General features: G+C 37.4%; 2 protein-coding genes across 8 annotated transcripts in view; both read left to right on the plus strand.

The window, feature by feature from the left end:
- The window catches only part of NUP62CL (nucleoporin 62 C-terminal like), an 86,682-nt gene extending 80,084 nt beyond the window's left edge, over positions 1-6,598 (plus strand). For 2 of the 3 annotated variants that reach the window (XM_019435697.2, XM_053891290.1), the window contains one exon: positions 5,653-6,598. In XM_019435697.2, the coding sequence (XP_019291242.2) occupies positions 5,653-5,747 (95 nt within the window). In that variant the 3' untranslated portion in view covers positions 5,748-6,598. The remainder of the gene's footprint in view (positions 1-5,652) is intronic. The other variant, XR_008418175.1, reaches the window with a different exon arrangement.
- Positions 6,599-10,940: 4,342 nt separating this feature from the next.
- The window catches only part of RBM41 (RNA binding motif protein 41), a 63,733-nt gene continuing 59,254 nt past the window's right edge, over positions 10,941-15,419 (plus strand). For 4 of the 5 annotated variants that reach the window (XM_019435672.2, XM_053891291.1, XM_019435667.2 and 1 more), the window contains exons 1-3: positions 10,958-11,310; positions 14,430-14,546; positions 15,122-15,314. In XM_019435672.2, the coding sequence (XP_019291217.1) occupies positions 11,087-11,310; positions 14,430-14,546; positions 15,122-15,314 (534 nt within the window). In that variant the 5' untranslated portion in view covers positions 10,958-11,086. Of the gene's footprint in view, positions 11,311-14,429; positions 14,547-15,121; positions 15,315-15,419 lie in introns of all 5 variants that reach the window. The other variant, XM_053891293.1, reaches the window with a different exon arrangement.

The raw sequence follows: 15,419 nt of genomic DNA on the forward strand, positions 1-15,419 counted from the left end.
TATTTATTATTTTAATTCTGATTGCATAAATGTCACTCACAGCCCGGCCATGTAACATGCTATATATTATGTCATTTCTCTTTTTTTCTTAAATGTTTATTTATTTATTTTGAGAGAGAGTGTGCACGAGCAGGGGAGGGGCAGAGAGAGGAAGAGAGAGAATCCCAAGTAGGCTCTGCGCTGTCAGCAGCAGAGCCTGACGTGGGGCTCCATCTCACAAACTGTGAGATCATGACCTGAGCCAAAATTAAGAGTCAGATGCTTAACTGACTGAGCCACCCAGCTGCCCGCTTTTTTTTTCTTTTTAAAGTTTTATTTATTTTAGAGAGAGAGAGGCAGAGAGCGAGAGGGAGAAAGAATCCCATCCCAAGCAGGCTCCGTGCTGTCAGCATGGAGCCTGTATATGTTATTGCTTGTACAAGTTCTTGTTTTCCTTTGAATTTTATTTCATCATTTGCTTAATTTTGTATATATTTACCAGTAGTCCGTTCTCTAACTCCTTTCTTTTTCTTTAAATCATCAATTTCTCCTTGGATTTCTTTCTCCCAGAGCCCTCTTATCTCTAATCTACTATCTGGCATTGTTGCTCTCTTGGTTTGCTGCTCAACTAGATTCTTCCTTCTCTTGCATCTTGTATTCCTTCTATTTTTTTCTTTGTTGACTTTCCTGTTTCGTGGCTCTTATACTTCTTGTTTTCTGGTTTATTCCCTTGTGTTAATATAACGTGTATTACATCAGCTTCCTGAGAGTGTAAGGGAGGTACATTTTTTGAGATATTACATGTCTGAAAAGGTTTTTTTCTATTCAAGTATAATTAATATACAGTGCTGTATTAGTTCCAGGTGAATAATATAATGATTCCACAGTTCTGTACATTTCAAAGTGCTCATCAAGATTAGTGTACTCTTAATCCCTTTTATCTATTTCACCCATCCTCCCCACCCACCTCCCTTCTGTCAACCACCTGTTTGTTCTCTGTAGTTGAGTCTGGTTTTTTTTTTGTTGTTGTTTATCTGTTTGTTTTGTTTCTTAAATTCCACACATGAGTGGAATCATATGGTATTTATCTTCTCTGAAATCATATAGTGTTTCTCTTCTCTGACTGACTTCTTTCACTTAGCATTATACCCTCTAAGACCACCCATGTTGTATATGGCAAGATTTCATTCTTTTTCTTATGGCTGAGTAATATTCCATAGTATATATACATCACATTTTCTTTATCCATTCGTCAATCGATGGACACTTAAAGACTGCTTCCACATCTTGGTTATTGGAAATAATGCTGCAATAAACATAGGGGTGCATATATCTTTTCAAATTACTGTTTCCATTTTCTTTGGGAAAAGGTCTTTATTCTACCCTCACACTTAATTGATAGTATTGGCTATCAAAATCTAGCTTCCAAATAATTTTCTCTTAAACTTTTGAAAATGTTGTTCACTGTCTTCTAGCTTTGAGGGTCCATTCTGACTCCCAAAACTTTATGTGACTCCTTCATTTTTATGGTTTTTTTTCCCCTATGGAAGTTTTCAGGATCTTACCCAAAATAGTGAAATTTCAGATCATGTACCTCCATGTAGGTTTAATTCATCCACTGACATGGTATTCAGTGAGCTCTTCTATCAGAAGAAACTATCAGTTTGGAAGAATTTTCTTGAATTAGGTTTCTGCTGTATTTTTTTGCTAAATTTCTCAGATAAGTACTCAGCTTTTTATTCTAGTCTTTCTATTGATCTTATTTCCTGTCATAGTTTTGATTTTGCAAGAGCTTGTGTTGTTTTATGACTGGTGTGTGTGTGTATGTGTGTGTATGTGTTAAATAACATCCAGTTCTTATTTCATGGATTCAGTATCATCTCTCTGAGGATATTATCGATTTTTTAAAAGCTTTTATTCTTCCTGGGTTGTTTCTTTCAGTTTTTTTTCTTTCTTATATTAGAGGCATTCCTCAAATATCTGATGATTCTTGGTTGTCCATTTGTATTCAAGAATGAGACACTAAATTGTAGATGGGCCTTGCTGATTTACTATAGGATAATTTGGCAAGAGCTTTTCGTTGGAGAATCTCCAACCATTACCTTTAGGATTTTTCTCTTCAGTTTTTCATATTCTCCAAAGAAGCATCTTCCAACACTTGTCTAGAAATTAATAAACCTAATGGTAAGCCAGTGTTCTTGGAACGGTTAGAGAAGGGACCAGGGCTCAGTGTTCACCTTGCAGTGAACTTCCATTTAATCCCAATTTTTGGTACAGATTCCTTGTCCTTAGCTCTACCTGGTGTCCCTGAGCCACAGCCCATCTGGTTTGTCCTCTCTAAAAAGTCCTTTGCTGGGCTTGGGTAGGGAAAATCACCCAGATGTAGGATGTGGAGGAAAAGAGGGGTCAGCTTGTTAATCATTCATATTTCTGCTTACAGTCCCCCTTTCAGCACCACTTTGAATTACCTAGTTCTGGTAATTCCAAATCATTTCTAGCATTCTACCACCATTACCCTCATTCTTTGCTAACATTTATAGGTGAAAATAATATTTCCCTTGTTTAATCTGCATTCCTCTGGTTACTAATGAGGTTGAGTATTTGAAAAATGTTTATAAACAATTTGTATTTCACTTTCTAAGTTGCTTATTTGTGTCTTTTGACCTTTTTTTCAGGATATTTTTTTCTCCAACTGCCCCATTTGTTTTTCTAAGAGGAAAATAAGAGGCGTACCATAGCAGTATTTGTGAAAGTACATTGTTTCCTTTCACAGTGAATTTAATATTATCTATTAATATTTACATGTAATACTTAAAATAAAAATAACTATAGAAAAAGCTGTGTTAGGGCTTAATGATCAACTCACTTATTTTCATAATTCTCCGTGAAAGTCTTTTATTTATTTATTTATTTATTTATTTATTTATTTGAGAAAGAGAAAGAAAGAGAGATCACAAGTAGGGGAGGGGGAAAGAGGGAGAGAGAGAGAATCTTTTTGTTTCTTTTTTCAAAAAGAGAGAGAGAGAATCTTAAGGAGGCTCTGCACTCAACACAGAGCATGACATAGGGCTTAATCCCATGATCCTGAGATCATGACCTGAAATTAAGAGTCAGACACTCAACCAACTGAGCCACCCAGGTGCCCCTACTATGAAAGTCTTTTAATCTTTAGCTAAAATATTTGTAAGTAGGCTAAAGTGAAGAAAACATCCGTCCCCTCAACAGAATTGGACTGGCTGGGAGCAATTTTACCAGAATCTTCTGGGGGGGGGGGGGGGAGTGGTTTTTAAGAAATACCTTAAACACACAAATTTACCATCTTAACCAATAGCTGTTTAAAGCTTAAGAGTTGTGCACACATCAAATAGTCCATTTGAAAATATTTTCATTGCCCTAAAAAATTTCCTCTGGCCTGTTGGTAGTTGATCCCTATTCCTACTCTGGACGCAAGGCAACCACTAATCTACTTTTTGTCTTGAGATTTGTATTTTCTGGAGAGTTTATATAAATTGAATCATATTATATGTGGCCTTCGTTGTCTGGCTTAATGTTTTCAAGGTTCATCTATGTGTAACATGTATCAGTAATTCATTCCATTTTATTGCTGTGTATCATTCCAGTGTGCAGACATCCACATTTTGCTTATGTATTCATCAGTTGATTGACATTTGTGTTTTATTTTCCAAATATAGTTTTGCTCTTATATTTAGGTCCATAATTCACCTTGAGTTGAATATCCAATTGTCTGCACCATTTGTTGCAAAAGCCTGTGTTTTCCCCCACTGAATTGCCTTGCCACCTTCATCAAAAATGAATTGACCATAAATATAAATTTTATTTCTGGACTTTCTTTCTGTTCCATTGATCTCTTTGGCTATCCCATGCCAGTATTACAATGTCTTGATTACTGATTAAATCTTACTGTAGTAAGATTTAAAATTATATAGTGTAATTCTTGCAGTTCATTATTCTTTTTCAAGATTGCTTTGCTGTTCTGGGTCCTTTCCATGTAAACTGTAAAGCTTTTCTATTTCTACAAAAACAGCTGGCTGGAATTCTCATAGGGATTCCGCTGAATCTGTAGATCAGTCTTTGGGGGTTGGCATCTTACCACTATTGAATCTTCCAATCCATGAACATGGGATATCTCTTCATTTTCTTAGATCTTCTTTAGTTAGATCTTAGATCTACTGCCCTTGGCAGTATTTTCTAGTTTTCAGTGTACAGGTCTTATACTTCATTTGGTAGGCTTATTTCTACTGTGTTTTAATTCTTTTTGATGATGTTGTGAATGGAATCATTTTCTTAATTTCATTTTCACATTGTTCAGTACCACTAATTTTAATCTCAAAATGTGTATAATGTATTTCCCCCAAATTTTGGCTATTACTAGCATTGATCTTCTAGTATAATAAATAATTTCAGAGGTCTGCAGGAACCAATCACTGATGCATATCATGGAAACTGAACTCTGGGCAGTTGAGTGCCTAGGTGCAGTTTTTGCCTTCAAATAATGAAACTTCTAAAAAATTTAAAGTATGTTACTATAGAAATAGTCCTGAGAATTCAATTTGAAGACATGACAGAATGTTTATAGTAAAGCTCTCTTAATAATGCTGGCTTGTGTTCTTGACATTTCATTGATTTTTAAAATTTTTATAAATGTACTCCTTTGCACTTAATATGTATCAATCAGCAAATTAAGTAGATTTTCCTTATGTTGACAGTTCTGGCCTCAAGTTAATGGTTTGTTAGAGTGCTCATTTGTGTTTCTATCACATTGAAAAATGTTACTTAGGGGTAAAAATTTGCAAGCTGCAGTTATTTGAACAAAAAGGAGATATATTTTGCCAGGCTCAACATACACTGTTTTGGTAGGCTTTCATTAGGCAACCATCATTTAAATTACTTGTTCTTAAAGTGTGATCTTGCAAAATGCCTGTATGTCATAAGATGATGTATTGTTATACTTTAAAACTGAATAACATTGGGGCTTTTCTAATTGGCTAAAGAAAATTAAAGTATATTGTTTCAAATTTTTAGTTTTTCTCCTGAAGTTTTTCTTAAATCTTGGGCACCAGCTATTGCTTATTGGCTAATAAGCATTAATGAACACTAAAACAAATGGCCAACTGCACATTAATAGAAAAACCTAAGATTATCATGCTTACATCCACAACTTATTTTTACTACAGAATGTTAGTGTTTTATATGCTAAAGTTAATGGTATTTTCTGTTGCTCTGCCCCTGAGCAAATTGAAGACCACCAAGTTAAATAAATCCTTAGAAAGGAACAGAAATGTGAATATTCCATGTACTAATTCACTTATAGACAGCAAAGACCTACCAAAATCTATACCCTCAATTTAATGACCACCCTGTAAAGCACTTTTAGGCTGTAATGAGTAACGCGCAGTTCTCAATTCTCTTCAACAAAACAAAAATGTCATGTAGACTGTTATTTACCTGAAAACTACAGAGAGCAAATCAAGAACAGTCTTGTCCACTGTTTCCATAGTTTCTAAATAGACGATTTCCCCCCTTTATTTTCTAATATTTAAAGCTATTAAAATCAATGTTTTATAAACCATATGTTGAAGGGAGAATGTAAGTTATTATGTTCCTGGGACATTTTGACCTTGGATTAACGATTCATGACTCTTCCTCCTGTAGGCATGCTGCAACGGAAGGTAGAAGAGGTAACACAGGTTTTTGAGGATCATCATCACATGGAGCTGGAACGCAGTGTCAAGATTGCTTTTGATTGAATGACCATATCTTCAGCATGTTCTTTGGGGATTATATATCACCTACAAATTGTGATGATGTGAAATAGAGTAGTATTTGCAATTATTACTTAATCTTTGGTTGCAATAAAGTGTGCACGTTGTTGGGTTTGTTTTGTTTTTGTTTTTTTTTTTTTTTTTCATTTCAATATTAGGCTGTTGAGAATTATTCTGTAGTTTGGCTTTTCGTATTAGCAAACCAGAACTCTATTCGCCTTCTTTACCAGGCTGCAACCTATTAGATGTCAACGCTGTGTGTGTAATTTTATCTTATATTCTCCTAGATTCCATATTCTACCAGCAGCACAAAATTGTCCTTCTTACTCTAACCGGATCATAGAGAAATGTTTGACGAGAAATAGATGCCCAACCAGTCTTTACTGGGTGCCTCTTAACTTTCAACATATAGTGCTAGCTAGATACTGTAGTCTTTTTCCTCAACGGAACATAATGTCTAGTTTGAGATAAAATTAGTGCCTGTCTGTATAAAAACAATATAGACAATACAAGGAAGTGTGTGAATTACAGAAAGTGTGCTATAGAGATTCAGAGAAGAAGAGAAGTTAGGGTGGATTTGGGCCTTGAATTAGGTTATTTTTAAAAGGGTAAGGTTTAGGCAACTCATTTATTTTTGATGTATAGATAACCTGTTATTTTATTTGGCTTTAGCATATGATTTATAGTTGTTGGTTTTTGTATATTTGTTTGTTTTTCAAGAAAAAGCCTTGTACTTAGCTTGGCAATAGTCTGATCTTTTGTGTTGCATGTTTTACCTAAGTCATAAATAAAGATGATATTCTAAAAAATAAAAGTGTAACATGAAAGTAAACTTACTTAAAAGTTTTTGAGTGACTAGAGCTTAGTTGTCTATAATTACTGAGATAAACTCCTGTTATACTGACTGTACATGACCATCCTGAGGGGTACACATTATAGGAAGAAAATATTTTTGAAATGAGTATTAGTGGTTCTTACCACCTTATAAGTAAACTAAATATCAGAGCTTAAATGGCCTTTTTTTCCTACCCAAACTTCTTACAGTAGCAGCTTATCAAGTAAGTTTTGTTACCACTCAAAATGTTAGACTATGAAAATAATCCAGAGACCAAATAATTTTGTGGATGATTTCTACAGGTAGAGAACATTTGGGTATAATTTTGAGTACTCTCTAATTTTCGAGTCCAGTATTATTTCTGTTATACCCTAGATAAAGACATTTTCCTTATTGTTTTTAGAGCTTCAACTCCTATAAAGTAATCTGTGTGTAAGTTAAGTTCTACATTCAGTAAAAGGTACATAGTATAGTAGAGGAAACACCGGATTTAGTCTTGTCCCTACTTAATTAACTGGAAAAATAATTTCATTTTGGGCATTATCTTTTATATATACCCTGAAAGAGTTTAACCATATTAATAAGGCCTTCCCAAGTGAAGGAAACTAGTTTTCACTTCTCTGTAATTTTGTGATGCTTTTATATCTTTTCACTAACAGTAAATGCTTACTGTAAAAGTTCCTCAGTGAAATAAAAGGGGAGACTAAAGTACTACTGAATTTGCACTGGGAGTTCTAGGGTTTTTCCCAGGACATAGAAGAGGCCAGTGGATGGAAAGTGGATTCCAGATCAATACAGTAGCCCCGTAGGATTTACTGGTAGATCTCAGTGTACTGTCTGGAATCTGGAGCCTTTGACTAACTCATCTCTAAGGTTCCTTTGGACTCTGGTTCTAACATATGTCGAAAAGACATGACATTGTTGACCAAATATTAATTTAAAAAATCACAAATAACCCATTTTAAGGCAAGATTTTTGTGAGGTACTGGAATCTTGAGCCTCTCCTGGTAGTTAAAGACCAGCCAAGATATTAGCTGAAGGAGAGTTCTTAAATTTGACACTTCTCCAGTGATTATCTACTTTTTTTTTGTCCTTTGAAAAAGATGCTATATTTATTTTCTCTATAACAGCATTTATGCTATCTCATTTGGGGAATTTGAAAGACATGCACAGTTGATTACTCTTAATATTGAATGAGTGATGCTATCCCTCTTCTGGAGAAGATTTTTGGTTTTAGCATCTTCTTCCATATCTGGAAATTATAATTGCTTCCTAATGTATTCATCAGAAGTGTGCTGCGAACAAAGCATCTCAAAAGGACAAACACTGAAAATATGTCTATGTTAAGGAAGAACTTCTGGCTTAATTAAACGAATCTTATTAAATTGTCAGAAAGACAAATGAGGCATATTTTTCAGTTTGTCATAAAATCTTCTGGGGTGAAATTGTGAAATTACCTAATGCTAAGACCTCTGTGCCCATGAATACCATCTAGAAATCTCAAAGCTTTTTATAAACTGCCTCAAAGCTTTTTATACACTGTCTCCCTTTTAAAGTGGGGAAAGGCATGCTGCGGGAAATGGAATAGCTATTATTCCACAGTTAATAAGTTTGGCAGAGCTAGAAATAGCCTGATTTTCCTTCTAGTGCAATTTTCTGAATGTTTGTCCCTTGGTACCTACCACTGGGACCGGCTACAGTTATACACAGGTACAGAATACTTCCTAGTGACCTTGCTTTCAAGTTGCAATTCCATCCTACTTGTCTTTTTAGCCATTTATTCTCCACTTATCCCACCTAGTGGATTCATAATGTAGTGTGTATCGCTTCTGTGCCAATAGGATATATGTCTTCTTACAATTGTCTCCAAGCCTGGTGTAATGGTCAGTATATACTGTTTGTTCTACTCTTTGCCACTTTCCCCAGGGGACAAACACACCAGCAACTCTGGTGAATTTTTCCATCAACTTATCGATCAATGTGTCCATTGGACAGTTTGGTTAAGCAGCAGAATTCGGCCCTACTGTCATATATAGTATTTACCTAGCACAGGCTATGTGTGGTGTGACCCACACTTTCCCCATGCTTACATTGTGTCTATGCTCTGTGCCAAAGCCACAAAGTAGTGCATGTTATATCTGCATTCATTCACCTGTGTACTTCAAGGGCACAGTCATTTCCACATAACAGGTTTTGGATAGCTCAAATACTTGCCATGACATTTTCAATCTGTAAGAAGTTCTTAGGATAGGAAGTACAATGTCTTCCAGTAGCTGCTCTTCGGTCTTATCTTCTAACTTGAGCCTTGAGCATGGCAGTATAGACAGTTTGAATAAGTCCTGCTGGATAACAGAATATTTGCTCATAGATGACCACCTATCAAGTGACTTTAAAACCATACTTTTATATAGCACTTTACATCACCCTTTTCAGAGGTAATATCCCAATTTTACAGATGAGAAAACTGGCCTAGACCAGTTAAAGAAACTTACTGAAACTCACATAGTCTTGTAACTTGCCAAAGCAAAAATTCAAGTTCAGACTGCCTACTATGTTATATTGTTGATAACTGTGGGAACTGAGAAATCCAAACAGTATGACCCCCAAACCCATGATCTTTTTCTTTTTTGGTTTTGTGGTATAAGAAGGGTTCCCTTTAATAATAAAAATATTACTGACAGGCAATATAATCATGTGGTTCAAAATTCAAAGGGTACAAAAAGTGAAGGGTTTTTTCCCCCACTCTTGTCCCTAACCATCCAGCTCCCCTACCTGGAAACATTCACTTATCACTTGTATATATGTTTTCCCAGAGGTATTTGATTCATTCACAAGCAAATGCATACCTATAATCCCCTCTTTTTTTTTTTTTACTCAAATGGAAGCATACTATAGATATTGTTCTGCACCTTGCTATTGCACTAGACATATTTTAGATTGCTCACTAGCAGTCCTTAGAGAATGCTGTCATGCTTGGGACTGCTGCATAGTTTTCCACTAAATGGGTTTATTACATTTGTGGGTAATTAAGCTGTTTGCAACATCTTGTTATTAGATATGATGTTGCAGCAAATAATTATATATATACATATGTATTTTATATATACATGTATGAAATTTATACACATACATATATATTTATACATATATAAACATAACACACATACTTGAGGATGCATAGTATTGAGAATACTATTCATAGAGGTTGAATTTCTGCTCTAAAGGGAATGGGCATTTATGGTTTCAATTGTACCCTCATGCTGCCTTCCATACATGTTGTACCAATTTATGTTCTTACCAGCAGTGTAATGAGAGTGATTATTTTCCCACGATCTCACCAAAAGTAATGTGTTCTGAAACTTTAAAAAAGAAACTATTTTTTAGAACAGTTTTAGATTTACAGAAAAGTTGCATAGTACAGAGTTCTGTATACCGCCACTCAGTTAACCCTTGGTGTTAACATCTTATATAACTGGCATATTTGTCACATGAAACGAATCTTATTAACTAAAGTGCATAGTTTATTCATATTTTTTTTAGTTTTTACCTAGATCCCTTTTTCTGTTCCAGAGTGCCATCCAGGTTACCACATTACATTTAGTCTTCATGTTTCCTTTGGTTTCTTTGGTTGGCAGATTCTCAGAATTAACCATGTTTTTGATGACCTTGTCAGTTTCAAAGAGTCCAGATCATGTATTTTATAGTCAGTGTACTTTGAAATTTACATCTCACTTATAAGTGAGATTAGACATCTTTATTTTCCAATACTTAGGGACATTTGTATTTCCATTTCTGGGAACTCAGAGCGCATGTTCTTGACCACTGTGTTATACCTCTCTCTTGATTCAACACAATTACCAATAAAACATTCACAGGCCTGAATTCACATAGACTTCAAATTCTCAAGATAGGCAGTACAATGTCTCATAAGCCTCTGTAACAGATAGAGGAGAACCGTTAGTGCAAATTATGTGTCAAACTTGTGTCTGATAACTGGCTACCCTGCAGAGGATGGACTAAGGGGCCCACTGGACACAGAAGGTAGGCCAGATAACAACTCCTTGAAAGCAAAAGCAGGGTTGATAGGGGCACATTGAAGGAAAAGTAGAGGAGCCAGGATTTGGTGATATTGATTGAGTCAGTCAAGAAGTCAAAGCTTTATGAGCTGGATATTTTGGGTGTTGTCCTTAACCCGTAGGAGAAATATTTGAACTTACAGTACACCGGTTATTCAGTAGGTACTCTTGTGTTTCGGTTTCTTTAGCTTTGCGCGACTACAATTCCCAGAGCCCCGCACTCCACCACAATCCCCTTAGAGTCGGCCGCACGGAGTTCTGGGACTTGAAGTCCGCGGCCTGTTCAGCCAAGTTAGAGATAGGGGCCTGTGGAAACATGAAGAGGTAAGGGCTTGTCTGAGAGCAGGCGACAAAGGGAGCTCTCTTCTACCTTTTAACATTGAAAATAGATTTTATGACTTTGTGTTTGGGGTATGTCACGTTCTCGGGATGCGGTTACGTGTGAGCTGGAAGACAAAGGAGGAGGGAGGAGGGGAAACGGGCTAGATAGGCCTGCAGGGAGAAGTTCAGGAAGGGCCGCCGTCGCCGCCGCTTCCCGTAGGAATGCCTTGCCCGCACGGGCATCTAGGCCACGGCGCCGGCCCCGGGAGCTGCACGGATGCCGTGGCTTCTTACAGCTTCAGACGGACCCACCCAGGTAAAAAATAAAAATAAAAAAAGGGTGTTGGCCGACTGATGCCCAGCGCCGGAGAAACCCAGGCCGGCTCCTCCCTGTCCCTCCCTACCTCCACCTCATCCTCCGAAAGGGGCTCGGCGTGGGCGCCTTTTTTCTTTTCTTTCTTTCTTTCTTTTTTTTTTTTTCAGTGTTTGTGTACTAAAGAAGACTTCTTTGGGCCTCGAAGGGCATGTAGCGCTTTCAGATCTTAACGTAAGCTACTGATACACTTTGTGTCTAAAAATTTAGACGGAAAGTACAAAACCGGCTCCATGAATCATAGGAAAAGCACCGCTGTAAGCAGCTCCCCCTACTGGTTCTGTAGGGAATGGCATCTTTAACTTGGCTCGTCATTGTTGAAAGCCTGAGCTTCACAATTGTTTGACAGCACACAATGCTTTTTGAAAAAGATCCTCCTTAAATTGGTTTTGGATTCACTGCAAAGTAGAAAGATCACTCGGGAATAGGACGGTTCATTTAAAGTTCTTCTGATATTATGCTCTCCTGTACTGTCAGTTTCTGCATCTTTTAAAAAACCGTTTCTGATTTTCCCTGCCTCAAAATAATTTTTTAAAAATGCTTATTATGATATATTTCGTATATGAAAAATTATATATATATATACATATATATATATTCAGTTTAAAGAATAGTAATAGACTGGCACCCACCACAGCCTTTAGAAATAGAACATTAATTAGCAGTATCTTAGAAGTCCCTTCCCTGATTGCTTCTCCTCCCTCTCCTCTCCCTGAGGGGACCACTATCCCGAATTCGGCGTTAATCCTTCCCTTGCTTTTTTAAAAAACTAGGTTAGCCACATATGAATTTATGTGCTACTTTCATCCATTTTTCAACTGTATGTGAATGGACACATATTGTGTGAATATTTCTGTGACTTGCTTTTTTTTTTTTTCACTCTGCGTGATTCATGGGCACTGATGTAGTTAGCTATGGTTTATTCCTTTCAAAGCCACTTTAAACTTAGCAAGAACTTTCAGAATTTTAAATAACAAATACAAATTTAGATACTTAAAAGGAAGTTTTTAAAAAACCTGGGCCTGAGGATATTCTAAAATTTTCTAAAATAGGTCTCAGTCTTTCTAGAGCATGGGAATCTTGCTTATAATTAGGAGAGTGCATCATAACCCGAATAGTAAAGGATTATTATAGGTATTTAATGTTTGCTTTTCTCCTGGAATTAACTCATTTTTGTTTTTGTCACCTGTTGTTGTATACTCCACTGGTGCAGCTATTTCTTCACACTCTTTTTTTAAATTTTTTTTAACATTTTATTTTTGAGAGAGAGAGAGACGGAGTGCAAGTGGGGGAGGGGCAGAGAGAGAAAGAGAGAGACACAGACTCCGAAGCAGGCTCCAGGCTCCAAGCTGTCAGCACAGAGCCCTACATGGGGCTCAAACTCATAAACCGCGAGATCATGACCTGAGCCGAAGTTGGACACCTAACCGACTGAGCCACCAAGATGCCCATTTTACTTTTATAATAAGAGTTTTCAGCTATTTAGGGTTGACTAGCTTATATTAGCATTGCCTAGATTTCTACACAGTAGTGCGTAAGCTATAAAATGTTATGACCTCTTTGCATTTGTTTCTATACTCTCTTCTTTGGAGAGTGCCTCCTCTTTCACAGCTCCAGATCCTGCCCACACAGATGACTTGAGATTTCCATCTTCAGCCTCAGACTCTCGTCTATATAATTTTTCCAGCTCTCACTTTCCTGTTAGCCAACCTCACTTATACTGGCACCTCTGAGTCAATATGTCTTTGAAGTATTCCTGATACTTCATGCTGGTGTTTCAGTTGTAATGGGTAGTTTGACTCCACTTGGCTAAGGCAACATGGACTTTCTCATTTCCAAACTGCTTATTGCTTCTTGGATCTTCCTCTTTCCTTTATTGGTACCATGTTCTCTTAAGTTATACAGCTTGAAATTTCAGGGTTATCTTTGACTTCTCCCTTACCCCTACCTTCAAAAGGCTTCACTCCTCTAACTCCCCACTTTTCTGTTCCACTATTACCACTCCAGTGTATACTTTCATCGCCTTATACTTGATAAATTTAAAGAGTTTCCTAACTAGTCCTTCTGGTTTCTTTCCTGTGAATCCACAAGGCATATTGTAACCACATTCATTTTCCTAAACCATCATTTGTATCATGTTACTTAACTGCCTAATTGCTTTCTAATACCTATATAGGAAGGTCCAGGCCCCTTAGTTGGTGTATGTAAGGCCAGTTACAATCTGAGTCTAATTACCCCCTCAAAGATCATCTCCCAGTGCTCATATGTGTGAATGCCAGCTAAATTGAACTTTGTATTATTCCCCCAGAACATATTTCTGTCTCTTCTTACTCATTCTCCCTGATCTTTCCTTCATCATACCCAGTCCTTCAAATGCCAATTTAAGAATTATCTTTCCGGAGTCTTCATTTTGTCACCCTAGCTCCCAAGTATCTCCTTCTATATGAATTCCTACTAATTTGGCATATCCTTCTTTGTGTTGCTCTTCTCTTCTCTCTCTCTCTACCTCCCTCCCTCTCTCCTCCCCACCCCACAACAGGCACATGCACGTAACATGTACACACATGTTTCTCCCTAAATAAATTGCAAGCTTCTTGAGGATGGGGACAATGTCTTGAATATCGTCGACTCCATCAGTACCTAACACAGTGCATTGTGTGTAAGTGGATATTTAGTCAATGTTTGTGGGATGAATGATAAAGGGCATCAAATAGTTAGAAAAGTGTCTTCAAACAAATGGGTTCACTACCAGTAGATAATATAAAGAATATACTTTGAGACTCACTGTTGCTTCTACTTTCTACATATATTCTTTTTTTTTTTTTTTTTTCAACGTTTTTTATTTATTTTTGGGACAGAGAGAGACAGAGCATGAACGGGGGAGGGGCAGAGAGAGAGGGAGACACAGAATCGGAAACAGGCTCCAGGCTCCGAGCCATCAGCCCAGAGCCTGACGCGGGGCTCGAACTCACGGACCGCGAGATCGTGACCTGGCTGAAGTCGGACGCTTAACCGACTGCGCCACCCAGGCGCCCCTACATATATTCTTATATCTACTCCAGGATAAATAGCTGTGTGAAGAGTGGTGAGCATGTCCTGGAGGAGTTGGAAACAGAAGGCGAGAGGCAGCTGAAAAGCCTCCTTCAGCATCAACTTGATACCTCTGTCTCCATTGAGGAGTAGGTATTGATTTTGCAAACAGGTAGAGTATCATAGACCCTTACCTCCAGGAAGCAGATCCCTCTTAAAGCCTGGATGGAACACTCCTCTCCCTCCCCACTTTCCTTGGCCAACTTCTACTTATTAGGCAACATTTTGCTTCTGTGTCTCTTCCTCTGGGAGGCCTCCCGTATCCCACTAAGTCTGGGTTAAGTACTTTCCTCTGTCTTCCCTTAACATACCTAGCACTTATAACCCAATATGATCATTGCCTGTTTACTTGCTTCTCTTCCACTTTTCTTCTACAAAGGCAGAAACCACTTGTGGTTTTTTTACTGTTAAATCCTCAGTACCTAGCCCAGCGATGTATAGTAGGTACTCAATAAATAAAGATTTGATCCAGTCGTTTATTGGTCTTGGGTGTGGGGAATATTGATGGACTTCTATATCATTGCATGGTTGCTTCAACCTAGAAATAGGACACGAGAGAGAAATTGCTGATGAGTTTCATTGGGCCTCTTCTAATGGTGAACCCCATTTCTGAAAACTGTGGTAACTTGAAGATGTTCTTACTTTCATCCTGCTTGTTCTGCAGATGTGTGTCTAAGAAAGAGAGCTTTGCTCCCGGTACTATGTACAAGCCCTTTGGGAAGGAAGCAGCTGGGACCATGACTTTGTCCCAGTTCCAGACACTGCATGAGAAGGACCAGGAAACTGCTTCTCTTCGGGAGCTAGGGCTCAATGAAACAGAAATCTTGATCTGGAAGAGCCACGTTTCAGGTGAAAAGGTGAGTGGGACCTTTTGTTTTTTTTGCTGGAGAATAAAGAGGAAGATCTCTTCCTTTGGCCCTGAAAACCTTTTCATGTTTAGTTCTTACAAAACTGAGCTTTCT

The sequence above is a fragment of the Panthera pardus genome, unplaced genomic scaffold, assembly GCF_024362965.1.
Source record: "Panthera pardus isolate Hobbes unplaced genomic scaffold, ASM2436296v1 HiC_scaffold_27, whole genome shotgun sequence".
In the NCBI taxonomy this organism is placed as follows: Eukaryota; Metazoa; Chordata; class Mammalia; order Carnivora; family Felidae; genus Panthera; species Panthera pardus.